The 27,174-nt window shown below is 41.3% G+C and overlaps 1 protein-coding gene across 2 annotated transcripts in view; it reads right to left on the reverse strand.

Annotated features, from left to right (window-relative positions):
- Window positions 1-25,196, reverse strand: part of LOC141774171 (protein FAM107B) — a 30,257-nt gene extending 5,061 nt beyond the window's left edge. The window contains exons 1-4 of one of the 2 annotated variants that reach the window (XM_074646566.1): window positions 24,938-25,196; window positions 15,907-15,982; window positions 8,127-8,331; window positions 1,041-1,203 (exon numbers count right to left, since the gene is read on the reverse strand). In XM_074646566.1, coding sequence (XP_074502667.1) covers window positions 1,041-1,203; window positions 8,127-8,331; window positions 15,907-15,982; window positions 24,938-24,961 — 468 coding nt within the window. In that variant the 5' untranslated portion in view covers window positions 24,962-25,196. Of the gene's footprint in view, window positions 1-1,040; window positions 1,204-8,126; window positions 8,332-13,294; window positions 13,486-15,906; window positions 15,983-24,937 lie in introns of those variants that run through there. The other variant, XM_074646576.1, reaches the window with a different exon arrangement.
- Window positions 25,197-27,174: the final 1,978 nt, after the last annotated feature.

Below are 27,174 nucleotides of genomic sequence, written 5' to 3' on the forward strand. Positions count from 1 at the left end.
AAGAGACGAAACGTTCAGGACAACACCAAGAGACAAAACATTCAGTACAACACCAAGAGACGAAACGTTCAGGACAACACCAAGAGACAAAACGCTCAGGACGACACCAAGACACAAAACGTTCAGGACGACACCAGGAGACAAAACGTTGAGGACGACACCAAGACACAAAACGTTCAGGACGACATCAAGACACAAAACGTTAAGGACAACACCAAGAGACAAAACGTTGAGGACGACACCAAGACACAAAACGTTCAGGACGACACCAGGAGACAAAACGTTGAGGACGACACCAAGACACAAAACGTTCAGGATGACATCAAGAGACAAAACGTTGAGGACGACACCAAGACACAAAACGTTCAGGACGACACCAAGAGACAAAACGTTGAGGACGACACCAAGACACAAAACGTTCAGGACAACACCAAGAGACAAAACGTTCAGGACAACACCAAGGCACAAAACGTTCAGGACAACACCAAGAGACAAAGCGTTCAGGACGACACCAAGAGACGAAACGTTGAGGACACCAAGAGACAAAACGTTCAGGACTGAATTGACAAAGGAAGGGTTGAACAAGGGTCAGATAACCCTGGTCATCGGTGTGAAAGAGGTATATGTCTTTGATCTATATATATATTTGTTTTAATCTTCAACTATATTGTTCATCTTTAGTTGCTGGCCTCAGTGTTTTTCCCCATCAGATTAAAGTTGAACAAATATAATGTAGGCTGGAGCCTAATACACAGTCAGATACCACCACTTTATCATCCATTAGCGGAGGCTCTGCCTCATATTTACCTGTTGCCATGGTGAATCGTAGTATCAGAACTCTATTGATGATGGCTTGTTAATGTTCAGGTTCAACCTACTCAGAGTTTATTGAACTGACTCTGATCAGCTGCTCTGGAACCTCAAGATTAGTTAACTCAGAGTTCAGGCTTAAACTCAGAGTTTGTTAAACCTGCTTTCTGAAGCGGGGCCCAGTTGTTATGTTGTGTGTGTGTGTGTGTGTGTGTGTGCGTGTGTGTTACCTCGTCCAGTTTCTGGTGTCTCTTGAGCAGTTCGGCCTCCAGAGGAGAAATCTTCCTGCGAGCTTCTTCTTCCCGTTTCCTCTGTTTGATCAGCTGATCTCTTTTCCTCGACTCCAGAACTCTCTGCAGCTCCGGCTTCATCTCCACACTCACCCCGCTGCCTCTGAACACGTACACACAACAACATATTATACTTATATATTTTATAATACAACCTGAGTGTAATATATTTAATGTTTAAAAACTCTGATAATTATATATCAGGCAATAGTTCCATAAACACACAACACAAACGTACACGAACATGTGAAGAATAGTGACTGATTCATACTGAGAGTAACATTATAAACCTCGGTGGTGCACAAAGTCTGTTTCTAAACTCTGTTCTGACATCTATCTGTTAAAGGTCACATATTATGCTCATTTCCAGGTTCATAGATGTATTTTAATGTTGCACTAGAACATGTTTACATGCTGCAATGTTCAAAAAAACCTTTATTCTTCTCATACTGCAGCCTGAGTCTCCCTGCCTCAGAGCCTAATTCAGCCTCTGTCTGAAAACCATTGATTCACAGCCTGTCTCCTCCCACTCTGATTGACAGAAAACGCTGACCAATCAGAGCAAACTTCCTCAACAACAACAGCGTCACCCTCCCCCTCCCTCCCGGAGAAGCTCTGGAGAGAGGAGTGGAGAGAGGGGAGCTAGAATAAAGTTTATAAACCACTTTAAAGTTTATAAACCAGAAACTTCACCCAGCGCACGTTACCGGAGGAATCTGATCAGAAATCGGCGACACATGATGAACATCTGCGGTCCAGATTCCAGGTTTTCCTGACGGTTTCTCTCAGGTAAATAATACTATTTATATCTCTGTTAGTTAACTCAGTGTTTACCTCATGCATCAACTCTGTAAACCGTAAACATACACTCTGTTTTACGTCTGTCTTTACAGATCCATCTGTGAGAAATGACCGACAGAATCATCCCAGAGGAGAGCAGATAGCTGTGGGCAGATGGCTCTGTTTACATGGAGATACAAAGCTAACCCGTTAGCATGTAGCTAAATGCTAACGGATTAGCTACATGCTACCGCTATGACACAGTGTGTAAACACAGCGACCATCAGGGTGGAAAATAGAAGATGTGAAACAGTAGTCAGTTCATTATTTCTGCTAAAAGATAAATGTATGGAAGATCAGAGTAATGGTATATTATTTACAGTAGTAGCTGTCTCTGTGTTACCATGACTACAGACCACCGGAGCTTAGCTTACCATAGTTTACCAGAGCTGAAGACTTTCTCCTGTACCATGTTAACATAACTAACTAACAGGTGAGATGATTACAAATGCTGTGAATAATTAATATTGTCATCTGTCTACTCAAATAAAGTTTGACTGTGAAACAGAAATGTGTTGTGTTGCTTACAAGTCACTATTTACTACCTGTACTCTGCTACATGCATGACATCAAATATATATAATATATAAATATCATCTGTTTAAACAGTGTAATTACATAAAGCCTTTGTGAAAGAACATGTTATATCTAGATGATGGGAGTACATGAAGCCTGTTCTGCTGGTTCTTGCAGACTTTGCTCAAGTTAGGTTGAGGAGGAGAGACAGTGACGCGCTGTGGGGCGGGGTCAGCTACTGAAGGTTCTCTCTGGTTCGACCAGGAAACCCTTACATGGCTTGCATTTCTCTAATGACGTCAGAAGAGAAGGAAAAAAAGCGATTTTTTTTTCTGCACCCATTTCCGGACAAACGGAGGAGGAGAAAAAGAGAGAGGATGGTCTTTTATGATACTATGGTGGCCTGTAGACACACTGGGGACAGATATTGATGTTTAAAAGACATGGAAAAGTGCATTTTGCATAATAGGTGACCTTTAACTGATCTACTGACATACACTGTCATACTAGCTTGTCGTGAAGGAGGTTAAATAAGGCTCCAAACTTGCGCTAAATTTTGGTGAGGAAAAACTGGCATGGCGATATTCAAAGGGGTCCCTTGACCTCTGACTTCCAGATATTTGAATGAAAATGGGTTCTATGGGTACCCACGAGTCTCCCCTTTACAGACATGCCCACTTTATGATAATCACATGCAGTTTGGGGCAAGTCATAGTCAAGTCAGCACACTGACAGCTGTTGTTGCCTGTTGGGCTGCAGTTTGCCATGTTATGATTAGAGCATATTTTTTATGCTAAATGCAGTACCTGTGGGGGTTTCCGGACAATATTTGTCATGTTTTGTGTTGTTAGTTGATTTCCCAAAATAAATACATACATTTACACATAAAGCAGCATATTTACTTGACTATTACTTGACAAATCTTAATTTAAGGTACATTTTGAACAGAAAGAAAATGTGCGATTAATTTGCGATTTATCAAAATTAACTATGGACATAATGCAATTAATCATGATGAAATATTTTAATGAATTAACATCTCTAATATATATACACTGTATATAAAAACAACAATAACTTTTGTAAACAATAAGACAGTAGTGCAATGGTGCAGAGTGCAAAGGATGCTGGAATAAATAAGGAATTAGGATTATTGTAACAGGTTGCTTTATATATATGAGATAAATATGACAGTAGATACTGTACACTGTATACACAGCGTGCTAAGATTTATATTATTTATATTTGTGATATTTACATGTAAAAACTTTATTTAAACTACAGTATAAATAAAATTAACTAATATATATATATATATATATATATATATATATATATATATATATAGTTTGTTATAAGTTTATACACTTATAATATATAACTGTATATGTGTTTCTGTGTTTCCTCCAGCAGAGGGCAGTCTGTTATAACTACTAATAAAACTGAACAAAAACATCATATTATGTGTTTCTCCACACACATTGTGTGTGCGTGTGTGTGTGTGTGTGTGTGTGTGTGTGTGTGTGTGTGCGTGTGTCTGTGTGTATGTGTGTGTGTGTGTGTGTACATATAATTTTGCGTGTCACAAACATGTGATATGATAAAATAACATGTGATGTGATAAATTCACACAAAGACATGTTGTTTTTACTTATTATCATTGTGTTCTTTGTGTCAGTTTTATCTGCTGCATCATCAGCATTTCATCAGCGTTTTCCTCATCACTGTTTCGATGTCCGCCTACCAGCTCTGTTTATCTTTTATCTTGTCTTTATCTTTATCTAAGTTGTGAGTTTCAGTTGATTCGTGTTCCAGCTGATGATGTTGATGAGTGTGTTTTGTTTGTGTGTCTCTGGGCCTCCTCCAGCTTCTCTTTTCCTCCTGAATGATAAAACTGAAGAGAAAAAGCCGACCTTGCCTTGCCCGCAGTGTTACAGCTCTGAGTGTGAATGAGCGACTGTGTGGAGGTGAAAACTTTCCCAGCGTCCTCGGCTGCAGGCCTGTGAGGTGGGAGGCTGTTGCTTAGCAGCGTCTGCTCATGTCTTCAGAAACTTCACACCATCTGAGCAGGATGGTTGGAGACAGACGCCGAGAGGATGGCAGGAAGTCTGATTCTCTCCGTGTAATTAAAGAAAATACTGCTCTTTGATTGGTCGGCTTGTGTCAGTCAGCTGATGTTGAGCAGAGACGTCCCTGTCCTCCCTGGGGCCATGAGCTAAATTCTGTAGTACCCTCAATTTATAAACATACAGCATGTCAGTACAAACAAAATGTCCTCAGTTTCTAGAAAAATATCCCAACTGACTAAAAATGTCCCACTTTCCAAAACATCCCCACTTCTCTGAATGTCCTCACTTCCAAAAAATTTCCTCACATTCCAAAATGTCGTGGCATTTTTTAAAAAAGGTTCTCACTTTAAGAATAGTAGCCTAATTTTCCAAAAATGTCCTCAGTTTCTCATAAAAAAATCCCTAAAACAGTCCCCACTTTCCATAAATATCATAAAATATCCTCAATTCCTAATCAAATGTCCTCATGTTCCAAAATGTCCCCACTTTCAGAAATGTTGTACCTCTTGGAAATAGTCCTCATTTTCAAAAAAATGTTCTTACTGACAAAATTGTCTTCTCTTTCTAAGAATTGTCCTCACTTCCTACAAATGGTCCCACTTGTGAAAAATGGCCTTATTTAGCAAAACTCTGCTAAGGAGCCCTCCTACCTGAGCCGTGAGCCGTGTAAACCGTTTGTCTTTGCCACACAGTCACACCTGACACCCCAGTGCTCCCACTACAATCCTCCCTGCCAGTGGCGTCGTCAGCATCGGGCTTCTGGGGCTTTAGCCGGGAAAGTTTTTTGTCTCGGCCCGAATCTTTCTGACTGAGGAAAAAATCTAATTCTCATAGTGTGGATGAAGTGAGACTGAGGGAGCAGGGCTGGGGAGCTTCCTCTTGTAACCTAGAGGCTACAAGCTCAGCCGGTCCATCTGCACGGCGTGCAACGCTGCTTCTGTCAATAGCGTTTGTCTCTGCCAGAAAACGCTGGCTGGGCGCTGGGGAGCGCTTCATCCACGACACCAGCCTTTCTGAAAAGCTCAGAGATTTTTAACTAGAGGCGCTAACAGCGGCAGCACAAAAAACAGTGGGAGGCTCGGAGCGAAGACGCTGGGTGCAGCTAGTTATGGGAACAATGTTTGAGGTAAAACATGATTTTGTCATGTAGGCGTAGATGGCATGAGTTAAAGGACATTACAGGATACTTGGAGAAAAGCGAGATGGTCAAAACACCTGATATTCCCTAAATGGTTGTACAAATAAACAAGTGTTTCAATTGAATTTACTGTCATCAGGCTGCTGGTTCATTTTATTTATATAACGCAAAGTGCCAAATATCACAGCAGTCCAAATGTAAAAATGAACTAACAAATACATTAGACCTCTCTGCGTTGTACACATCATATCCCCTCTAGATTCTTCTTTGTAAACCCCCAACCATAAAGTTCAAACTGCGTTTATGGGAGGTGCCATAGGTTTGAGAATACCCTGCAGATGTCCATTTTGTCCTGAGCAATTGTCTTAAAGCTGTAGTAGGCAAGATTGGAGCAAATATGATTAAAAGAAGTTATTTTTATAAAACGGTCGCTATATCCTGACAGTAGTACATGAAACACGTAATCTGAAACAAAAATCCTGTTCCTCTGGGTCCTCCGTTGTCCTCCGGTGCTCTGCAAGATTACACAGACCGGAGGAAAAGAAGCAGTAAGAGCTGATCGGAGGTCTGCTGTCAATCTGCTGTCGATGAGAGCCGGTTGTCAATCACTCGCGAACTCCGACCAAACGGTCAAACTAGGCAGCGCTGATCAAATATGAATTGACATTATGTTACGTTAATGCCTATTTCTGTGTGTACTGCCCAGTATGCCAAGCTAATCAACATTTAAATTCCATATTTCATCAATAGTCAGTCCATTGCTTTCCATCTTGCATTAGTCCAGAGTTGTGACTAAACATTGACTGAGAGACCAGATAATCATTGTCTTGTTTTAAAATGATGTGTGCCTATGAGGAGAGCCATCATGCCCATATATTGTCTGGACTGGTACTCTCATGTGTTGCTGCTGGAGTTTCATTTCACTGTGCACGTGCATATGAACGCATATGAACGCATATTCACGCGCGGTTATCTTTTCTGAGCTGCCACACCACAAACACATCCCATTTCCGCAGCAATAGTATTTAAGCACACCTGATCCGTTCACTTCCTTTCGACTCACTTTTCTACCCCCAGCCTTTTTTCTTTTCTCTTACCCTTCTTTCTCTCTTGTTTGATTACAGAAACCATTGGAGGCTCTGTGAAAATCAGAGCTCAAGAAGTTTAGACTCCCCCGGTTTCCTCTATCTCGAGCTGACACGGGTCCATCGTCGCTCTCCTCCATCCATCCTTCCACGACCCCCCTTTTCCTCATCCCCCCCGCCGCAACCCTTCATCCCTCATTCCTCGAGCCTCATCCTCCTCCCTAACCCATTCCTCCTACATCATCATTGCTCCCCTCTATCTTCAATATGTAATAGACTATTCCAAACCCATACCATTATTGCCGTGGTCTTTGTTAGTGAATAAATTGTTGTATTTCACTCTCACTATTGTCAGGCGCAAAGTCAAAGAACACAGCCCTGGAAGTGGCTAGCAGGCAAGCAAGACACAGACAGAGCAAGAGATGCACCACCCAGCTCTTGGTTAGCAAGACAGGCAGACTAGAGAGAGATGCCCTGCAAGTACTGATACTCAAGTACTTGCAACATATTTTCTTCAGACGATGCATCAAGAGATTAAAGTCATCAACCCTCAATAATCTGGACCAATAATCTGTTCCTTCGCTGAGAGCTTTAAAGTGACTCAGCAGCAGGTAGTAAGAGAATATATTTAATGCTCTTGTGATTTAGAAAACTGTGAACTTAAGTGACAGTATGAGGCAGAGAGTTTGTCCATAAATGTTCCCACTTTCTAAAAAAAATCCTTTACTTCCTCCAAAAATACTCTCAATTTCTAAACATACAGTATGTCCTCACATTCCACAATGTCCTGGCACTAAAAACAAATGTCCTCAGTTTCAGTTGTCCAACTTTCCACAAATGTCCACATGTTCTAAAATGTCATACTCTCAAAAATGGTCCTCATTTTCCTAAAATGCTCTCACTGTCCAAAAATCCAAAATATATCCTCAATTTCTAAATATATGCTCTCCCATTCCAAAATGTCCCCACTTCTCTGAATGTCCTCGCTTCCTGTATGCCCTCACTTCCAAACAAATGTCCTCACATTCCACAATGTCCTAGCATTTCTTTTTAAAAAAGGTCCTCACGTTAAGAATAGCAGCCTAACTTTCCAAGAATAAACTTTCCAAAAAATTACCACAGTTTACACAAATGTCCAAAGACTTCCTCAATTCCTAAACAACTATGCTCATTTTTCAAAATGCCCTCGCTTCCAGAAATGTTGTACATCTCGGAAATGCCCTCATTTATTAAAAAATGTTCTTACTGTCTTAATGTCCCCACTTCCCAAAAATGGCCTTATTTTCCATAAATGTCCTCACATTCTAAAATGTCCCCACTTCCCAGCACCGTCCTCACATGTATATGTAAACAAACACGCACACACACACACTGGTACCGTTTGCAGCTGCTCATCAGCTCTCGGTGAAGCTCTTGGTGACTCTTTGAAGCTTTGACAGGATTCACCAGTTTCTTGGGTTTGATGAGGTCGTCGTCTTCGTCTCCCTCTAAATAGTCAGGCTGCGGGACGTAGCTGGATACCGGGGACGGTTTCCTGTGGACGCCCCCAGACCGGTGCTGCTGTAGGTCTGCATACGCTGAGGCTGAGGACACAATCACAAGGACGCTCAGATTAAATGGATTAAAAGTTGATTTAACTTTACTTGATTTGCTCTGCAGAGGATGAACCGTTTATTGAGTCGATGATTTTCCCTACAGCGCCCCCTCAGGACAAACCTTACATCTGCAGTAAAACATCAGGATGTGTGTTCATGTAATAAATACTGCGGCCTGTAGGGGACGCTAGCAGGGATTTGTTGTCATGTTTGTCAGAAGGAAGCTGTGTGTTTGTGAACACAGGCGTCCATGTTTTCAGGCTTTAGTCTGTATCATAGTGTTCCCGTCTCTGTCTGTCCATCGTCCCTGTTTGTCTGCCAGAAGAAAGGACAGATTAACAGGCATTTGATCCGAGTCCTCAGATATTCTGGGAGACAGAGATCAGATGTCATACAGTTCACTTCACACAATGACCTCTTTCTCAAGTGCAACCAGAGACCAACGTCCACTGCTGCTTCATATTTCACAAAAATGAAATGAGCACTGGATGCGGCACACGCCTGCATGGATGTGGACAGCTGCTGGAACAGCCTACGCTCTTCTGGTTTCACACTTTCCTCCAGATGTTGAAGCTGGTGCACAGATTTGTTCAGACTCCAGAGCATCAGTGAGGGCTGACACTGATGTTGCAGGATGGCTGGTTTAAAGGTCCTAGATTGATGGCGTGTTAACGTGTTGACGTGGACCCCCCTCTCCCCCTCCCTCCCAACTGTGGAAAGAAAACCTTCTTCGATGCGCTTTCACAGCCTGTTTCACCAAATCTGCAGCATGCAACCGGTAACTTGCAACTTGAGAAAATTGCGCAGTTGTCGCAGAAGCGCAGCACCCATCCTCTGGTTCCCCCTTCAGGTAAACACTGTTAACTCTGTCAGCACTGTTAATGCTGTTTTCATTGTTAGCGCTGTTAGCACTGTTAGCCGAGGGCCTCTGGCTCAAGCCCCCAGGAAGTGCGTCAGTCGTCGATCCCAACTTTCGCAGTGGCCAAACGGCAGTACTGCAACTTTCCGTCTCAGTCACGTGACGCATTGGGCCCAAAAATACTTTTTCCCATAGACTTACATTGGGAAAGAGACGTCTGTAACTCAGCAGATAATTTATTTTGAGGTGAATCAACTCCCCAGTACGAACACTCTAATAGCCTTTATTTAAAAAAAATAGTTTTTAAAGTTGTAAAATGCACTAATAGCCAAATCCAGAGTTATTTCCCTTCCTCCGTTCATGTGAGTGAGACCCAGACCGAGGCTGGAGCGCAAGCCCTGACAACGGCGTGACTTTGGGACCCCGTGACCAAGTCATGTGACCGAGCGGACGCTACTCCGCCAATCATCTTGGACGCTACTCCGCCAAGAAGGAAGTCAGGCCATTTAGGCTTCATGCGCCAATGAGCAACTCTCATAGGAATGACTGGGGCCCCGCCTCCAAAGCTGTATCCAGTTCTCTTTATACATCCATGCTCTGGCTCGGCCGTCGCCACATTGAGAGCCTTGCAGAAGCAATAGAAATGCTCCCAATCTCGCATTTAGCACCTTTAAGTATCAAAAGAAACACCATTATTGTGACCAAAGCATGAGCATGGAACTCACAAATTGACAGATATTCATGAACCTGGAGGCTAAAAACATTTCTGATCTTTGTGTTGAGCTTTACGACTGAGCTGCTGCTGCTCCTCCACATTTCCACATTTACAACACTGACATTTCACTCTGTGAATGTAGCACAGCAGAGATTTGAGAAAGTCTCTGATTGGATGATCATACAGCAATGCCTTCTGGGACTTGAAGTTGTCTTCTCTCCTACAGCTGATCTGGACTCAGTCTGTGACTTTTAACTTGATTTAATCTCAGAGTTTCAGAGTTGTGATGATTCAACAGGAGAGTTGAATCAGAGGACCGATGCAGGAAGTGTGGACGGACTTTGAGATATTCTGTGGTTTCATATTGATCTGAGACAGGACGTGCAAACTAAACCCTCTCTGTAGTTTATCGACGTCTCTGTGAGTGCCTGTTATCTGGTTACAACTAGAAGCTGTGATACCTCTGTGAGAGGAAGACTGTCTGACTCCACCTCTGCCAGGAGGAAATGTGATCATGTTTCACAGTAATATCAGAACATAATGTATTTTCTCATTAATTCATTCATCCTGAGAAAAGAATCATACTGAAGTTACTAAATCAGATCAAACCTGCTGCTGCAAAGTGCTCAAAGCATCTTAAACCAAAAAGCGTGAGATGAGTTGTGTCGTCTGTAAAGGTGAAACTCATCCTGCAGCTTCTGATTTGATAAGCTATATATCTAATCTACTAAAAACAGTTCTTTACATTTCTAAATTTGATTCAACATTCTGGTTGGACTCTATGGTCAACAATAACACAGATAATAATAATAGTCACTGCAACAAAATCTGAGAAAATGTAAAATATTTACATGTTTAAATTTAAATTAAACCAAAATCTAAAAAATATTTCCATTTCTCTTTGTGTTCAGACTGAATAAACATTTCAGTCACTGGCGATTGTTTTGACATTTTACAGATTTTGTAAACAGATTTGTCAATTAATCACACAAACAGAAGTGATAACTGCTCAAACAGAAGGTTGAAGTCTGCCTTTCTCTTACATAAACACTCAGGTCACATAGTGTTGCAAAAGACAAACTAGTCTGAACTTTGCAGCTATTGATCAGCTCCTAGAAAAACAATCCTGCTTTACCATTTAAAAAAACAGCTAAAAAGCTCTGTTTGCTCAAACCAGGACTAAAACACCAGAAAATATTGGACCAAACCAGAACGAAAACACCAGAGAATGAACCGCACCAGTTAGAATAAAATGGAGTAAATTTTGGCTTGAGAAACCGCACTAAATTACAGATAATATTGAACCAAAAACAGGACTAAAACACCAGAGAATATTGGACTAAACAGGACTAAAACACCAGAGAATATTGAACCAAAAACAGGACTAAAACACTAGAGAATATTGGACCAAACCAGCACTAAAACACCGGACACTATTTGACCAAACCAGGACTAAAACACCGGAGAATATTGGACCAAACAGGACTAAAACACCGGAGAATATTGGACCAAACAGGACTAAAACACCAGAGAATATTGGACCAAACAGGACTAAAACACCAGAGAATATTGGACCAAACAGGACTAAAACACCAGAGAATATTGGACCAAACGAGCACTAAAACTCCAGAGAATATTGGACCAAACCAGGACTAAGGCCGGGTTCACACCTAAAGGTCCAGTTCCTTAATCTAACCACTGCGAAGATGATACATTATTTCAATTTCAACAACAATGTCAACAGTACATCAAAATACACAACGCTTTGCAGAAAAGACCGTCTGATGACAGAGCTTCTTCCTGCATTAATACATTGTTTAATACCCGCTGTCTTACGAGACGTTCATATGCAGGTCCACTAAAGTCTGCTGATATGCGCTCCAGATCAACACCGACATGAACAGAACCTGACGGTGCTCCATGATCTACGATGTCCAGCTAAAAATTATGAGTGACTTTTTGTCTCTATTGAATGACTTTTCCACTTTGTGAGTTTTGTTTACAATTTCTGGACCGTTTGAGGTTTGCCTTTGTGAACGCAAACCGGACCAGTTGGAAAATTTAAACGATGTATCATCCTCGTATTGGTTCGGTTCAGGAACCGGACCTTTAGGTGTGAACCCGATCTAAAACACCAGAGAATGTTGAACCAAACTAGAACTAAAACACCAAGTCTGCATGACTCCACTTTCCTTTAATTCTTCTGATGAGAAGAGATTTTGTTTATTACGTAACAATCTCAGCATAGTAAGTTGATCTAAACTCCCACTCAAATCCAATTTCTCTACCAACAGTGACTTCATCTTCATCCTACGCTCCCCTCGTCCATAACCGACCTCACACTGTTTTATGAGCAGTTAGCACCACGCTGCTCTCCAACACATGACTCAAGAGTTGAATTATTCATAAAATGTAAATTATAAACTCAAAATATCCTGATACCACTGCCAGTGGTGGAAAGTAAGTATTACTCAAGTCGTGAATATTTCCATTTCATGCTACTATAAAAAATAACATTTAAATATTGTACTTTTACAGATATAGCTATGGTTATTAATTGTAACATTGACACACAAAACCAATAAAAAGATCATAAAATATGTGGCATTGTTGTTCATTAAACTACCCAACGGCACAAGGACAAGTTAAAATGACCTCCACCTTGACATAAAATCACTTCTGTAGTTTGTAGGTAGTAATAGTTTTTGAATGCAGGAAATTAACTTGTAGTGTATTTTTACACTCTTATATTAACACTTTTACTTTCAAGTCCTAAAATAATAAATCATGTTCTTTAATGCAATTATCATAAAATAATAATAAAGTTTCTGAGGTATATGAACCATATATGACTTCTTAAAACTGCAGATAATCTCCATCTTCATTTATTACTAACTATGTTGACAATTAATTCATTCCTAAATAAATTATTCCAGTTCCAAAATAACAGTAAAACAACTTGATTTGCATTAATAATCTTATTTAAGGTGGAGATTTTAGTTTGTCTTCTACATATTCACCAAACACAGATTCAATTCAACATAAAACTCTGACATGCAGACAAACAAAAAAAGAAAATAACACAAATTATAAACAGCTTATAAAACAGTGAAACACAACAAGTTAAAATGACTTGTTTCATATTCTGCAGTTATTAGGAAAGTATTTGGACAGAAAACAGAACTCATTGATTAACAGAGCGGAAGGATCATTTTTAGAAGAATGAAACTAAATATCTCACAAAATCCATAAACACAACACAATAACTCCACGCAGAATAGTGCGGCACACACCCAGCAGGAAAATAATGAATCAGCGTAAGTTAAGAAAAAGCTTCAGGAGGATCCAGGATCAGTCAGTCCTCCTCTGGTTCTTACCAGACTTCACCATCCCCTCCCGGACTGTGGTGGACAGGTGAAGGCTGCTGCTGGTCCTCTGATCCATCTGATCCATCTGATCCAGATCCAGATCCAGGTCCTGGTGATCCTCATGTGTTTCAGTCTGTGTGAACCTTCATGTGCTTCATGTAGGAGCAGCAGCGCTCCTCTCCTCCCCACTGAGTCGTGCAGAGTGTAAAACAACGGTCACATGATCCTCCCAGTGTTTCCCTCCTCCTCCTCCTCCTCCTCTCATCCTCCTCCTCCTCTTTGTGAAGCAACATTTCTGCTCTCAGCCTTTTTCCCACGCTGCCGTTTTCAGGTTTCATGGGTTTGAAATAAAAAACTGTCAACAAGTGAAAGCTTGAAGACGGTGGAGCTGAAAACTCAACAGGGTTCATCCTCTGGGAAGCATGAATGTCCATACAAGTCCTCCAAAATAAAAAACAAAATACATTCTCTGATGTCTTCTGTCTGTGACTTCAAGACTGTTAGAAATAAATCAGTTTTATGACGTGACAACAGTGTGGCTGGAGGCTTGGTTTCAGACAGACAAACAAACAAAAGGAAGACTAGCGACCACGTTGTGTGAGCTGATGGGGATCCAAATAAAGAATAAAGAATATCTCATACAGACTTAAAAATGGATGCACTAAAGTATTTATGATCACTGAGGCTGAAAATAAACACGTCCTGGACCTCTCTCTGCAACCCGTTCTCACTCCCAACTCGTCAACCGCCGTTTGGTCAGCGCCTCTCGGCATCGGCTCACGACGCACTGAGGCACCCTTTAACCGCATGTGACGAACCGGGCTTTCAACTAACTACAATGTAAACCCAGCCGCAGTGTTATTCAGCTGTCGGAGCAAGTGACGTAGTATTAATAGTGTGAGGGTGTCCGTTCAGGGCAGGTGGGAGGGGTCAAACAAAAACACAAGACTTTCACCCAGGAGACCGCTGCTCGTGTCCCGTGTGAAACTAAAATTAACGTTGACTTATTTTGTCACGTCAGTAGTTAGTCACGTGACTTGTTGGTGTCGTCAGTGCTCCTAATGGCATCTGCAAGATTTCACAGACCTACTGCCTATTTTAACCGTTTGATCAGAGTTTGCGAGTGATTGACGGCTGCCTCCATTGAATGAACAGCCAATAGGAACGCTCTCTTTCTGAAACTATCTGTGATTGGACAAAGTCTTCCGTCATGAGCTAGATTTTCTAAAGTCTGAAAACAGAGCCATGAGGGGGTGCTGAAGTCTAGGTTTCTCTCAGAACGCTTGAATTACAATATGCTGATGATGTTATCATGGAATTTTTGCCCAATGATGCCAAAAATATTCTGCCTACTGCAGGTTTAAGGCTACACGTTACAGGGCTTAATGCTCGATTCTGACTTTTTTCCCCCCAGATCCAATCTTTTTATTGATTGTTCACATTCATGTTTGAAGTGTGAACGGATCTCTGCCCTGAAACGTCTCACATGCAACCAGTAACGTCACACACGAGGGACTGATGCCCGACGGCCCATTGTTCCGAAAATACACACTGTGACTGCCAGACTCCATTAACATATTGCTCAATTTAACAGATCTGGGTTTGCTGCTATAGAGGTGATATGATATGATAACATATGACTTTATATGACTGCTAAAGAAAGACTTTTCCTTTCGGGTGATGTTTAACTTTTACAGCTCTTCTGTGAACCTAAGTTAATTAAACTAAAGTACGATGTGTGACGTTACTGTTTGATATCCCCAAACACCGCCAGTCAGCACATCCACGCAAATTCATATAACATGTGATTTCATTAAATCAGATTTCTGCTTTGGGAAACATGACGATTTTATCAGAAAGATAAAGAAGTGAGTGAATTGTGAAAAGTCTGTTTGATAAGTTCATTTACATTTTAAATGACTGAAGACGAGTTAAATAAAGTCTTCAACCGTTTCCTACTGTCGGAGGAAAACCTCCGTCGACATATTGTTAAATTTAACGGAGCCCAGCTTACCGGTAAACATCGAAACAGTCATTTATGATTTTTTACGGCTCATAAAGACACTAATTAATTTGGCGAACATTATTTAACATAATTCAGTATTAATCTGAGCTCCACGTAAAGTGAATAAACGTAATGTTTCCCAGATAATGCACGTCTGCCATAACAACGCAGTTTACACATTTTTCATAACTGCTGCTGATTTATTGTTATTATGTTATAGGTATAACGTGGAAACACACATGAATTCCAATATGACCGTTCTCACAGTGATCACATGGCCAGTGATCAGATATGTATCGGATTTAGGACCACATATGAAAGTGGCCCACATGTGATCGGTCCACATCTGATCTGAAAAAATCAGATCTGTGTCACATGAGAGCGAAAAAATTTGGATTTGCTTGTAGTGTGAACGTAGCCACGTGCTTCATCGTGTATGTTATCGTTTATTCACTGAATGTCTTTTAAATGTCTTTAAAACGTATCCTCATGTTGTCATCAGATCAGCTGCTTCATTACAGCCCGATAACACTGAGAGACAAGACAACCATTCACAGGTCAGACTCCCAGAGTGCACCATTGTTCCCTGACGGTAACCTGAGAGGGACAAACTTACCTCTACCGTTTGGATGCTTTCCGTTTTTCACACACTGCTGCTTCGGCGGAGGCTCGTGCTCGATGGTGTACGCTTTCTGGAAAACACAGAAGAAGAAAGAGAGAGAATAAGGTCAGGACTGGCTGAGTGTTGGAGGAAGGACACATGGACAGAGCAGTGAAGAGAGACGATACTGAAGCTGGGAAGCTTGTTTCTCTGCTGTGAAGTCGCTGCTTCATCAGTTTGTGTCAAATGAAGAAAACCAGGAGATATCACATTCTTCTTTTGGCAACTACATTACCCACAATGCAACAATTACTCAGATCTACAAAAACTTGCAAAAACTCTTGCGAGACTTGCTGCCTCACGACCTATCCTTACCTCAGGTTAACTATTCGAGGTCACTGCCTAACCATAACAATCTCACTAGAGTTTCCCCAGTTTGCTGGTTCCCCTCTAGCCACTACTGGAAGTTTGAGCGTTATGTGTCCTCTCGGGGATCTGTGCTGTATTTTGAGTATTTCCAGTTTTTGAGTATTTGGTGTTGCCAACACGTTCTCACTCCCAACTCGTCAAATCCCGTCGCTTGGTCAGTGCCCCTCAGCATCGGAGACCGACGCACGGGGTATCCGTCTTGAGTTGGACGGACCAGGGACGGCTCGTCAATATACACTTGTTACATGCATAGTGTCCTTTCAAAATAAACTAAAAGCCGTTTTCACAGGATCTTAGGTTTAGGCAACACAACCACTGAGTTAGCGTTAGGAAACAGTCGTGGTTGGCGTTAACTGCACGTGATTGACAATACTAACGAGTCACGTGACTAACGGCGTATGTGACAAAGTAAGTCAACGTTGCTTTTAGTTTCACGCTGGACACGAACGGCGGTCTCCTATTTGAAAGTCTTGTGTTTGTTTGACGCATCGACCAACCCTCCCGCCCTGGATGGACTCTCACGCTATTAATACTTCGTCACTTGCTCCAACCGTCGGTGGGTTTACATTGGAGTTAGTTGAAAGCCTGGTTTGTCACGTACTGTCGCTAAAGGGTTCCGATGCTGAGGGGCGCTGACCAAACGGCAGTATTTGACAACTTGGGAGTGAGAACGGGTTGATGTTGCACTTGCTTTCTTGAGTTGAGTCAAGCTCAGCCTCCTCCTCTCCCTCTTCCTCCTCTTCCTCGTCCTCCCCCCCACCCCCTTGTTTCTCAGCTGCCCGTCTCCTTTCAGACTCCAGGTCAGTTGGACGGCGTCCCCTCTGACTGAATGGACTTTGTGTTGGTTGCTAGGAGACTTCATCAGGCTTCAACATGGTGACAAGGCCCTCACTGTCTAATAGAGTCCCCCCCCCCCCACCCCCAACTCCCCCCCAGGCCTGAAGGAGGAGGGGGAGGCGGAGGGAGGGGAGAGGGAGGGGGGTGTCTCTGGAGGTGACATGAATGTTGTTTACTGCAGGATGAAGATTTAATGAATGATCCATTCTCCTAAACTGGTCCCAGTCTGTCCACCAGGAAGTTAAATGACCAGTTTGACCTTTGGTGAACTTTTCATCTTCTTCTTCTTCTTTCTTCCTCTTCTTCTTCTTCTTCTTCTTCTTCCTGATGATGATGATGATGATGATGATGATGATGATGCAGGTGACACCATGACGCCCCCCATCAGGAAAGTTTGCATTCTAAACTTGTGGTGCAAACAGCATTAACGAACTGAATGTCACACGATGGTACTATTATACTACTACTACATGAGTCTCAGGAAAGGTTTGAAACCACTGGTCTAAATCAAATGTAACTCCACAGCTGAAGTGAGATCAGCTGTGTCCGGGTTCAGAGGACACAGTCAGTCAACCTGACGGGGGATTTGAACCTGCGACCTTCAGGTCTCAAACCCGTCTGTGGTGTCAGGAGCAGAACTGAGCTGAGGACAGTCTGCCCTCTGCTGGATATACAGCAACATTACACCTCCTATTGTGGAGGGAAAAACTCTACACTCAAAAAACTCTAAGCAAGAAACAGAAAATCTCAAACTGTTCCTATATATTGTAAAACGGTCACTATATCCTGACAGTAGTGCATGAGACAGATTATCTGTGTAAAAAATCATGTCATCATCACATCTTGTTACCTTAGAATGAGCCGTTCATATCTACATAGGGAGCAGGTCCTCTTCACGGAGTCCATCATGTTGCTCCTCCATGTTTCTACAGTAGCCCAGAACGGACAAACCAAACTCTGGCTCTAGAGAGAGACATTTGCGTTTTGTTACCTGAAGGTCACCGTAGTTCTCCGACACGCTTGTGAAACTGCGGTAACGTGAACTGCAGAGTACAAAACCGCGGTACCGTCAGCCGCCATCTGACTTCAGTTGCTCCTAAAGTAGTGTTATTATGGTGAGAATGACCTTTGAGCGAGGTGAATAGCGTTATCACAGTTTTGCACTCAGCGTCTCACGTTACCGCAGTCTTGGAAAGGGAGGAGTGAGCGGAGGGCTACTCAGCTGGTTGCAATCTGCAACCACACCACTAGATGCGACCAAATCCTACATGCTGTCCCTTTAAAGCGCAGGTTATATCTGAAAATATATTAAATAATGACACATTAATAATCCCACAGAATATTTCTGCTTTTATTCCCAAGGTCAGAGGTCACATGTATGATCGTCTAATCACAGTTTAGCAAACAGAGCCAATCTCCGCAGGTGTGTCAGCATTTGTGTTTCTTCTTTTCTGGTTTCTTAACAGATTCATATCAATAATTAAAAAGTAACTAATAAAGGATGAAGATGCATTATTAAAGATAAAGTCATTCAAATGAGCTCCACCTTTACCAGATGCAACATTAAAGTGATGAACAACTTAATGCGTCAATAATTATAATTCAATATATATATGAATTAGCATAATAAGTACTTTTACTTTGGTATTTATACTTAAGTGTATTTGATGATAATACATTTTTATTTTTATGGAAGTAATATTTTTGAATGCAGGGCTTTTACTAGTAACAGTCTACCTCTACACCGCGGTATTAGTACTGTTCACTTCAGAGGACTTTCAGAGTTTTCAACCGACTCTCGGGCTGCGGTCGAATAGTCAAAAAAGTTACGTCCTATGTTTTTTTCTTATTTATAACACATAGAAAATGACTACAGAGACAAAATCAATGTTGTACAATTCAAGGAAGGATTCCTGTCCAAAACAGAATCACACCTCTAAAGAAAGATGTTTTCCATTTATCCTTAATGTAGAATTAAACAGCGACGGCGGCTGCTATTGACGGCCGAATGGTGTGTTGCTTTAAATGTTGCTGCCACAAGGAATTGTGGGATTACATTATCTTCTTTCCTTTGGTAAAGGAAGGTCAGGTGTTCCCTATGCTGAAGGAGATAAGAAAGTACCTTTCCTCAGCATTTAGAGAATTCAACCAGCTCTTATCATGGCTGCCACTTAGATACTTCCGGGTCAGTTCACTCAGTTAGGAACCCTAACCACAAAAATACTTTTTTAATCACAGCCAGGTCTTTATAAAGCTCTTTCTTCGTCTTCGTCTTTCAGTATTTTTAGCCGCAGGGATTTTCTCGGATCTTAATCTGATGCAATCTGGCTTTAACCCACTGACGACATCAACACTAAACACACAAACTGTATTATTATAACCTGTTTTCTGTGTTTCTGGACATCAGACAGGAAGCTGTGAATGATCATCAGGCTGATCCTGATTCTGTCACTTCTTCTTCTCCTTCTTCTTCTTGTTAATGAGCAGTGTTACGTAACCGCAGCTGAAAATAGTCTGCAGCTATTTATTCTGTCAGAGCTCATTCACTCGCTCACATGAGTTCATGAACTAAGTGGAACTTGCTGAGAAGATCTGAGCTCTGATTGGTCGAGGCCGGGCCGACGCTCTGTTTGTTGCGAGGCACAATAAGAGAGACTGGTGTTAGTGTATTAATATTATAATAATAAAATACTCATACATATTTTAATTTCCTATGTGTTGAATCCCCTCTTGCTGTCTTTTTAGACAGATAAATATATGTATAAATAGATAAAGATATATAAAAAGATATAGATATAGATAGATATAGATATAGATATACTAGGGCTGTCAAAGTTAACACATTAACACAACTTGCAATCTTTAGGTTGTAGCGGCTCAGTTTTAAAGCTAGAGTGAAGATACTGGTATATGTGAATATAAAACCTAAGGAAGCCATCGGTACCAAATGTCAACAACCATGTCATGCTAGCTTGTCGTGAAGGAGGTTAAATAATACTCCAAACTTACGCTAAATTTTGGCGTGGAAAAACTGGCATGGCCATTTTCAAAGGGGTCCCTTGACCTCTGACCTCAAGATATGTGAATGAAAATGGGTTCTATGGGTACCCACGAGTCTCCCCTTTACAGACATGCCCACTTTATGATAATCACATGCAGTTTGGGGCAAGTCATAGTCAAGTCAGCACACTGACACACTGACAGCTGTTGTTGCCTGTTGGGCTGCAATTTGCCATGTTATGATTTGTGCATATTGTTTTATGCTAAATGCAGTACCTGTGAGGGTTTCTGGACAATATCTGTCATTGTTTTGTGTTGTTAATTGATTTCCAATAATACATATGTACATACATTTGCATAAAGCAGCATATTTGTCCACTCCCATGTTGAAAAGAGGATTAAATACTTGACAAATCTTCCTTTATGGTACATTTTGAACAGATAAAAAATGTGTGATTAATATTCGATTAATCATGATTAACTATGGACAATCATGCAATTTGTCGCGATTAAATATTTTAATCGATTAATTAAAACATTGTATTCCACCAATTAATTTTTCAGATTTATTTAGTTAATATTTCAGATTTTATGATGGCTCAACATTTGGATCACATGATATTGTTTAACAGTACTTTACATCATTAGAGAGACATAAATAAGGGATGTGTAATAAGAGAAATGTTGTCTGTGGCCTGATGATGTCACAGTGAGTTCAGTTGCCATGGTGACTACACATCAAACTGTGAGGAAAAATAAAAGTCTTGATGACAAACATTAGCTAACAAACACATTAGCTGACAAACTTTGAGCTTCTCTGTGACAAACACCAACATCGGTGAGTCTGCAGGGTCTCGTCTGTCCGCCTGCTGCTGCTGACGGGAACGCTACTAAAAATAGACTCATGAGTCGATCTGAGCGGGACATTACAGCCACATGACCCGGTCTGATACCTCCGTCCACACACACCGCCACCCTGATGTCAGCTGTTGCTGGTCATCATGGCAACAAACGCACCCCAACACACCCTCCTCAACAGGTGTGTCGCGCCCCATAGCTCAAATATTTGTCGTCTTTCTCTGGTTCACCAGAAACTGTGTGTTCGAGGAATCCCAAAGAGGAGCGGGTTCAAGTACTCAAGTACCTTACTTCAGTAAACATTCAAGGTACTTGTACTTCAGTATGTTCTTTTCCTGCTACTTTATACTTTTACTGCACTATCTGACAGCTTTAGTTACTTTACAAATTAAAACATATGAAGAGTTCATAAAATCTGATGATTTGTTATAAATGAATTTCCCCGTTTATACAAGTAAGCCTACAGCTGAAACAATTAGTCCATTAATCAATCAGTCGATTGGAAAAAAAAACTGTTTTTGATGGTTGAAGTCATTGTTCATGTAAAAATATTTCACGGTTCCAGATTCACAAAAGTGAAGATTTGCCTCTTTCCCTTTGAATAATGTTAATAATTGTAATGTATTAGTAATGTTGAGGTTGGGACTGTTTGTTGGACAAAAACATTGAGAAGGTGTCACTTTTGGCGCTGGGTGACAGTGACGTCATTTCTCACTTGTTTCACTATTTTACAAACCAAACAATCAATCAATGAATGGAGGAAATTATCAGCAGATTAATCCACACTGAACCGCCTGTCCATCTCCCGCTCTATTTCACCCTCACTCGTGAACAAGACTCCGAGACACTTGAACTCAATCTCTTGGGTCAGTGACTCACTCCCAACCCAGCAGAGCACCTTGCCCTCAGACTTGGACGTACTGACTCTCATCCCGACCGCTTCACACTCGGCTGCAAACCGCTCCAGTGTGTGCTGCAGGTCATGGTCTGATGAAGCCAACAGAACCACATCATCTGCAAAGAGCAGAGATGCAATTCTGAGGTCCCCGAACCGGACGCTCTCTTCCCCCCGGCTGCGCCTTGAGATCCTGTCCATGAAATCACAAACAGGATCGGTGACAAGGGACAACCCTGGCGGAGGCCAACACCCACCGGAAACGTGTTGACTTTGTGCCGAGTATACAGACGCAGCTCTCACTTTGGTTATACAAGGACCGGGTGACTCGTTACAGCGACCCCGGTACCCCATATTCCCGCAGTACCCCCCACTGGACTCCCCGGGGGACGTGGTTGTAAGCCTTCTCCAAGTCCACAAAATACATGTAGACTGGATGGGCAAACTCCCATGACCCCTCAAACAGCCCTGCAAGGGTAAAGAGCTGGTCAGGACGGAGTCCGCATTACTCCTCCTGGATCTGAGGTTCGACAATCAGTCAGAGTCTCCTTTCCAGCACCCTAGAACACACTTTCTCGGGGAGGTTCAGCAGTGTGATACACCAATAATTGAAGCACACCCTCCGGTACCCCTTTTTAAAAATGGGAACCACCACCCAGGTGTGCCATTCCACAGGCACTGTCCCCGACCTCCATACGCCTTTTGACTACCTCAGTGACCTCTGCCAGGGATATGGATAAGTCTTCCCCCGAGTCTTCAAAGTCTGCCTCCTCCACAGAGGACGTGCTGGTCAGGTTGAGGAGTTCCTCATTCCAGTGCTCATTCCACCGTTCAATGATATCCCCAGTTCGGGTCTGCAGTTCTCCTCCTCTCCTGAACACAGCCTGAGCCAAACCTTGCTTTCCCTTTCTGAGTCATCTAATGGTTTGCCTGAACTTCCTTTAGGCTGACCGAAAGTCCCTCTCCATAGTCTCCCCCAACTCCTTTTGGGACCGCCTTAGCTGCAGCCCTTCTAGTCAACCACCAACAACCTTCCCACAACAACTCCTAGCACTCCCACTCTTATTCCATGTCCCCAGCCTGCACGAAAAATTCTTCTGGAGGTAGGAGTTGAAGACCTCAGGACAGGTCATTCCAGTTCCCAGTTCACCCTAACTACCCATTTGGGTTTAACAAGGTCTGTCCAGCAGCCTCCCACCCCATCTGATCCGACTCACCAGCAGGTGGTGATCAAATGACAGCTCTGCTCCTTTCTTTACCCGAGTGTCCAAGACATACGGCCACAGATCTGATGACACGACCACAAAGTCGATCATCTCTGGCCTGTTCTGGTGCCAAGTACACTTATGAACCACCCTATGCTTGAACATGGTGTTTGTTATGGCCAATCCATGACTTGCACAGAAATCCAATCACAAAGCACCAATTGGGTTCAGATCAGGCAGGCCGTTCCTCCCAATCACCCCCCTCCAGGTTTCTCCATCATTGCCCGTTGAAGACCCCCAGAAGAACTATAGCGTCCCCAGTCAGTGCCCTATCCAGGACGTCACCCAGAGACTCCAAGAAGGCCGGGTACTCTGAGCTGCTGTTTGGTGCATCAGCACAAACAGTCAGAGACTTCCTCTCAGTGACTTATAGTTGCATAGAGGCGACCCTCTCGTTCTCCATTGAGAACTCCAACACAGCGACGCTCAGTCGGGTGCTCACTTGTCACTTTAGGTTGAACAATAACTTTAATGACTGACCGATTATCAACATAATGAATGATCAGCTGGTCATTTCAGCTCTACCTAAACGTATAGTACAGATTTATCAGGTCAGGTGTGTTTCTGTTTTTGAAGACAGAACAAACTGGAAACCAGAGGTGGAAGAAGTACTTAGACCTTTATCTTAAGTAAAATTATTAGTACCACATATTGCATTCAAAATCTTACTTAAGTAAAAGTACAAAAATATCAGTATCACAATATACTTAAAGTATAAAAAGTTAAAATAATCATTATGCAGAATGGTCAATTTCACAGTAATATACACTCACCGGCCACTTTATTAGGCACACCTGTTCAATTGCTTGTTAACACAAATAGCTAATCAGCCAATCCCATGGCAGTAACTCAATGCATTTAGGCATCTAGACGTGGTGAAGACGACTTGCTGAAGCTCAAACCGAGCATCAGAATGGGGAAGAAAGGGGATTTAAGTGACTTTGAACGTGGCATGGTTGATGGTGCCAGACAGGTTGGTCTGAGTATTTCAAAAACTGCTGATCTACTGGGATTTTCACGCACAACCATCTCTAGGGTTTACAGAGAATGGTCCAAACAAGAGAACATATCCAGTGAGCGGTGGTTGTGTGGACGAAAATGCCTTGTTGATGTCAGAGGTCAGAGGGGAATGGGCAGAGTGGTTCGAGATGATAGAAAGGCAACAGTAACTCAAATAACCACTCGTTACAACCAAGGCATGCAGAATACCATCTCTGAACGCACAACACGTCCAACCTTGAAGTAGATGGGCTACAGCAGCAGAAGACCACCCGGTACTAGCACCGGCCACTTTATTAGGTACACCTTGTACCTAATAAAGTGGCCAGTGAGTGTATATTACCGCTATTTTAATGTATTATAATTATTGATGCACTAATGGGTTCATTACTAGCTGGTACAGTTGGAGCTCATTTAATTACTTTATATACTGCTGGGTAATTTAATCTATAATAATATTACATTCATTAGTTCATTGTATTTTGTATTACTAATCTGAATCTGCAAAGTAACGTAAGATAAATGTAGTGGAGTAAAAAGTACAATATTTCCATCTGAGATGTAGTGCAGTAGAAGTATTAAGTAGCAAAAGAAATGGAAATACTCAAAAGTACAAGTACCTCAAACTTGCACTTAAGTACAGTACTTGAGCAAATGTACTTGGTTACATTCCACCTCTGATGACAGACTGCAGATGGTAAACAATCTATTGTAACACTACTGAACTAATTTTAGACAAGGACACATGAAACCAGTGACTGACCTTCTTTCCATACGCAGCTCCCATTCTTCCCAGTCTCCTGCAGCAGGTTCACAGTCCACACAGCCTTCCTTTCTTTCTGCCCTCTTTCCTCTCCAGCACTTCTTTTTTTCCCAGCAGCCCCAGCCCCCTCTTCCTCCTCCTGTTCCTCCCACCACCTGGCAGCCTAACAGCCCGGTCGTTGGGGTCTTTTAGCCCACTGAACCGTGAGGCAGCTTCATAACAGCAAAACAAAACCAGAACTGGGCCGAGAGAGGAGAGAGAAGCTGAAACAGTGCGAGTGTTTGACTGTGAGGAGGAAGAGGAGGAGGAGGAGGAGGTGTCTGAGCCACCTGTTACTGCTTGACTCTCTGCTCTCAGCTGTGAGGAGTTAAGATGCTCTGATTGGATTAATGTAATTAAAGGTGACAGAGAGACAGAGACAAGAGAGCAGTGAAGTTCACTTATCTTCAGGATAAAAGAAATGCTAAACCCGAGCAGATAAGACAAAAGAAACATTGTGTAATTCTCAAAGCACCTGCAAACTTTGAAATCCCCCCCTAACTGTGCTGCCAAGCAAATAGTGTTTTGGTGCTCTTGTGTTATTTGCACTAAATAAGGTCAAATGCAGACATTTGGCTTAAAGTTGGTCCCACATATATACATCCTCTGGAAATATGAAGATATAAGTTTATAACTTATATGATATATCCATAGTACAATTTGCATAAGTACATACAGTATATTCAAAATATCTATATGATGAACTTTTATATGGTTGCAACCATGTAGTGTATGTTAAATATGTATATTTACACGTTACCTATAAACCGATATATTATCACATACATACAACGTCTGGATATATGAACTATATGTTAATAACATAATGAAATATCCACAGTAAAATCTGTATATGGACATATATTAAAAATATCATTACGAGGAATTTGTATATCGTATTATACGTTGCAACCATATATATTAACAATATATTTTTATGCATATAAGGCGTATTTTTACGCCTATAAGGCGATATAATCGTTATCACATACATACATCCTCTGGATATATTAAGATATACATTTATCCATCCATCCATCTTCAACCGCTTATCCGGGATCAGTCGCGATATACATTTATAACATAATGAAATATCCATGATAAAATTTGTATATGTACATGTATTAAAAATATCTATATGATGAACTTTTATTTGATATATGTTGAAACCATTATGTTAAATATATATATATATGTATAAATGTATGCATATGCTACCCATAAGGCGATATATTGTTATCACATACATACATCCTCTGGATATATTAAGATATAAGTTTAAAACACATGTGAAAAATCTATAGTAAAATTTGTATATGTACATGTATTAAAATATCTATATGATGAACATTTATATGGTATTATCATATGTTGCGAGCATATATGTTAACTATATATATTTATGCATATGTTACTGAAAAGGTGACATATTATCACATACATACATCCTCTGGATATATGAAGTATAACTTGATAACAATGTATATCATGCATCATGCTGTGTCTTGTGAGGAACGCACTCTGTTTACCTGTCAGGTCAATTTTCTTTATAGAACCCAATATTACAAATCACAGTTTTGCCTCAGGGCCTTTATAATCTCTGTAGCATACGACACCCTCTGTCCCAGCTGTGCCTGCTATAGTTACCCGATACATTTTGATTTGTTTGGCTGAAAAGTTGTTTAAATCCGTCAAATCTGATGGAGAAGGGAAAAGACAAAGAAAAGGAACAGTACCGGCAGAAATTGAAAGGTAAACTGATTAACTGATAATAAAAAATTATTGTTAGCTGCAGTTCGACACTAGACATAACACTGTTAAGAGAATTTGACGAAAAACAGATTAAATGATTTGATAAAAATTATTATTTTATTAATTTATATTATTTATTCTTTTTTTTCTCCATTTATTTATTTGATGTATTTTTCACATTTACCTCTAGTGTGTGTGTTAATCTAGGGTATTTTTGTATTGCTTTTAACGTCTGAATTGATTACAATTTACACACCTTGTATTAAACATGTATTAAAGCAGCCAACCTAAATTATCTGCAGTTCTGTTTTTAAAGTCAAACTTCCTTTATGGTGAGAAAATTAGAATTATATTCATCATAATTCAAAAAACACAAGAAACCAATTCAACCCAGATACTGTGTATACGAGGTAGGACCACCGAGTCATACATTCAACACAGATGCT

Source organism: Sebastes fasciatus, chromosome 1, assembly GCF_043250625.1.
Source record: "Sebastes fasciatus isolate fSebFas1 chromosome 1, fSebFas1.pri, whole genome shotgun sequence".
Taxonomy (NCBI): Eukaryota; Metazoa; Chordata; class Actinopteri; order Perciformes; family Sebastidae; genus Sebastes; species Sebastes fasciatus.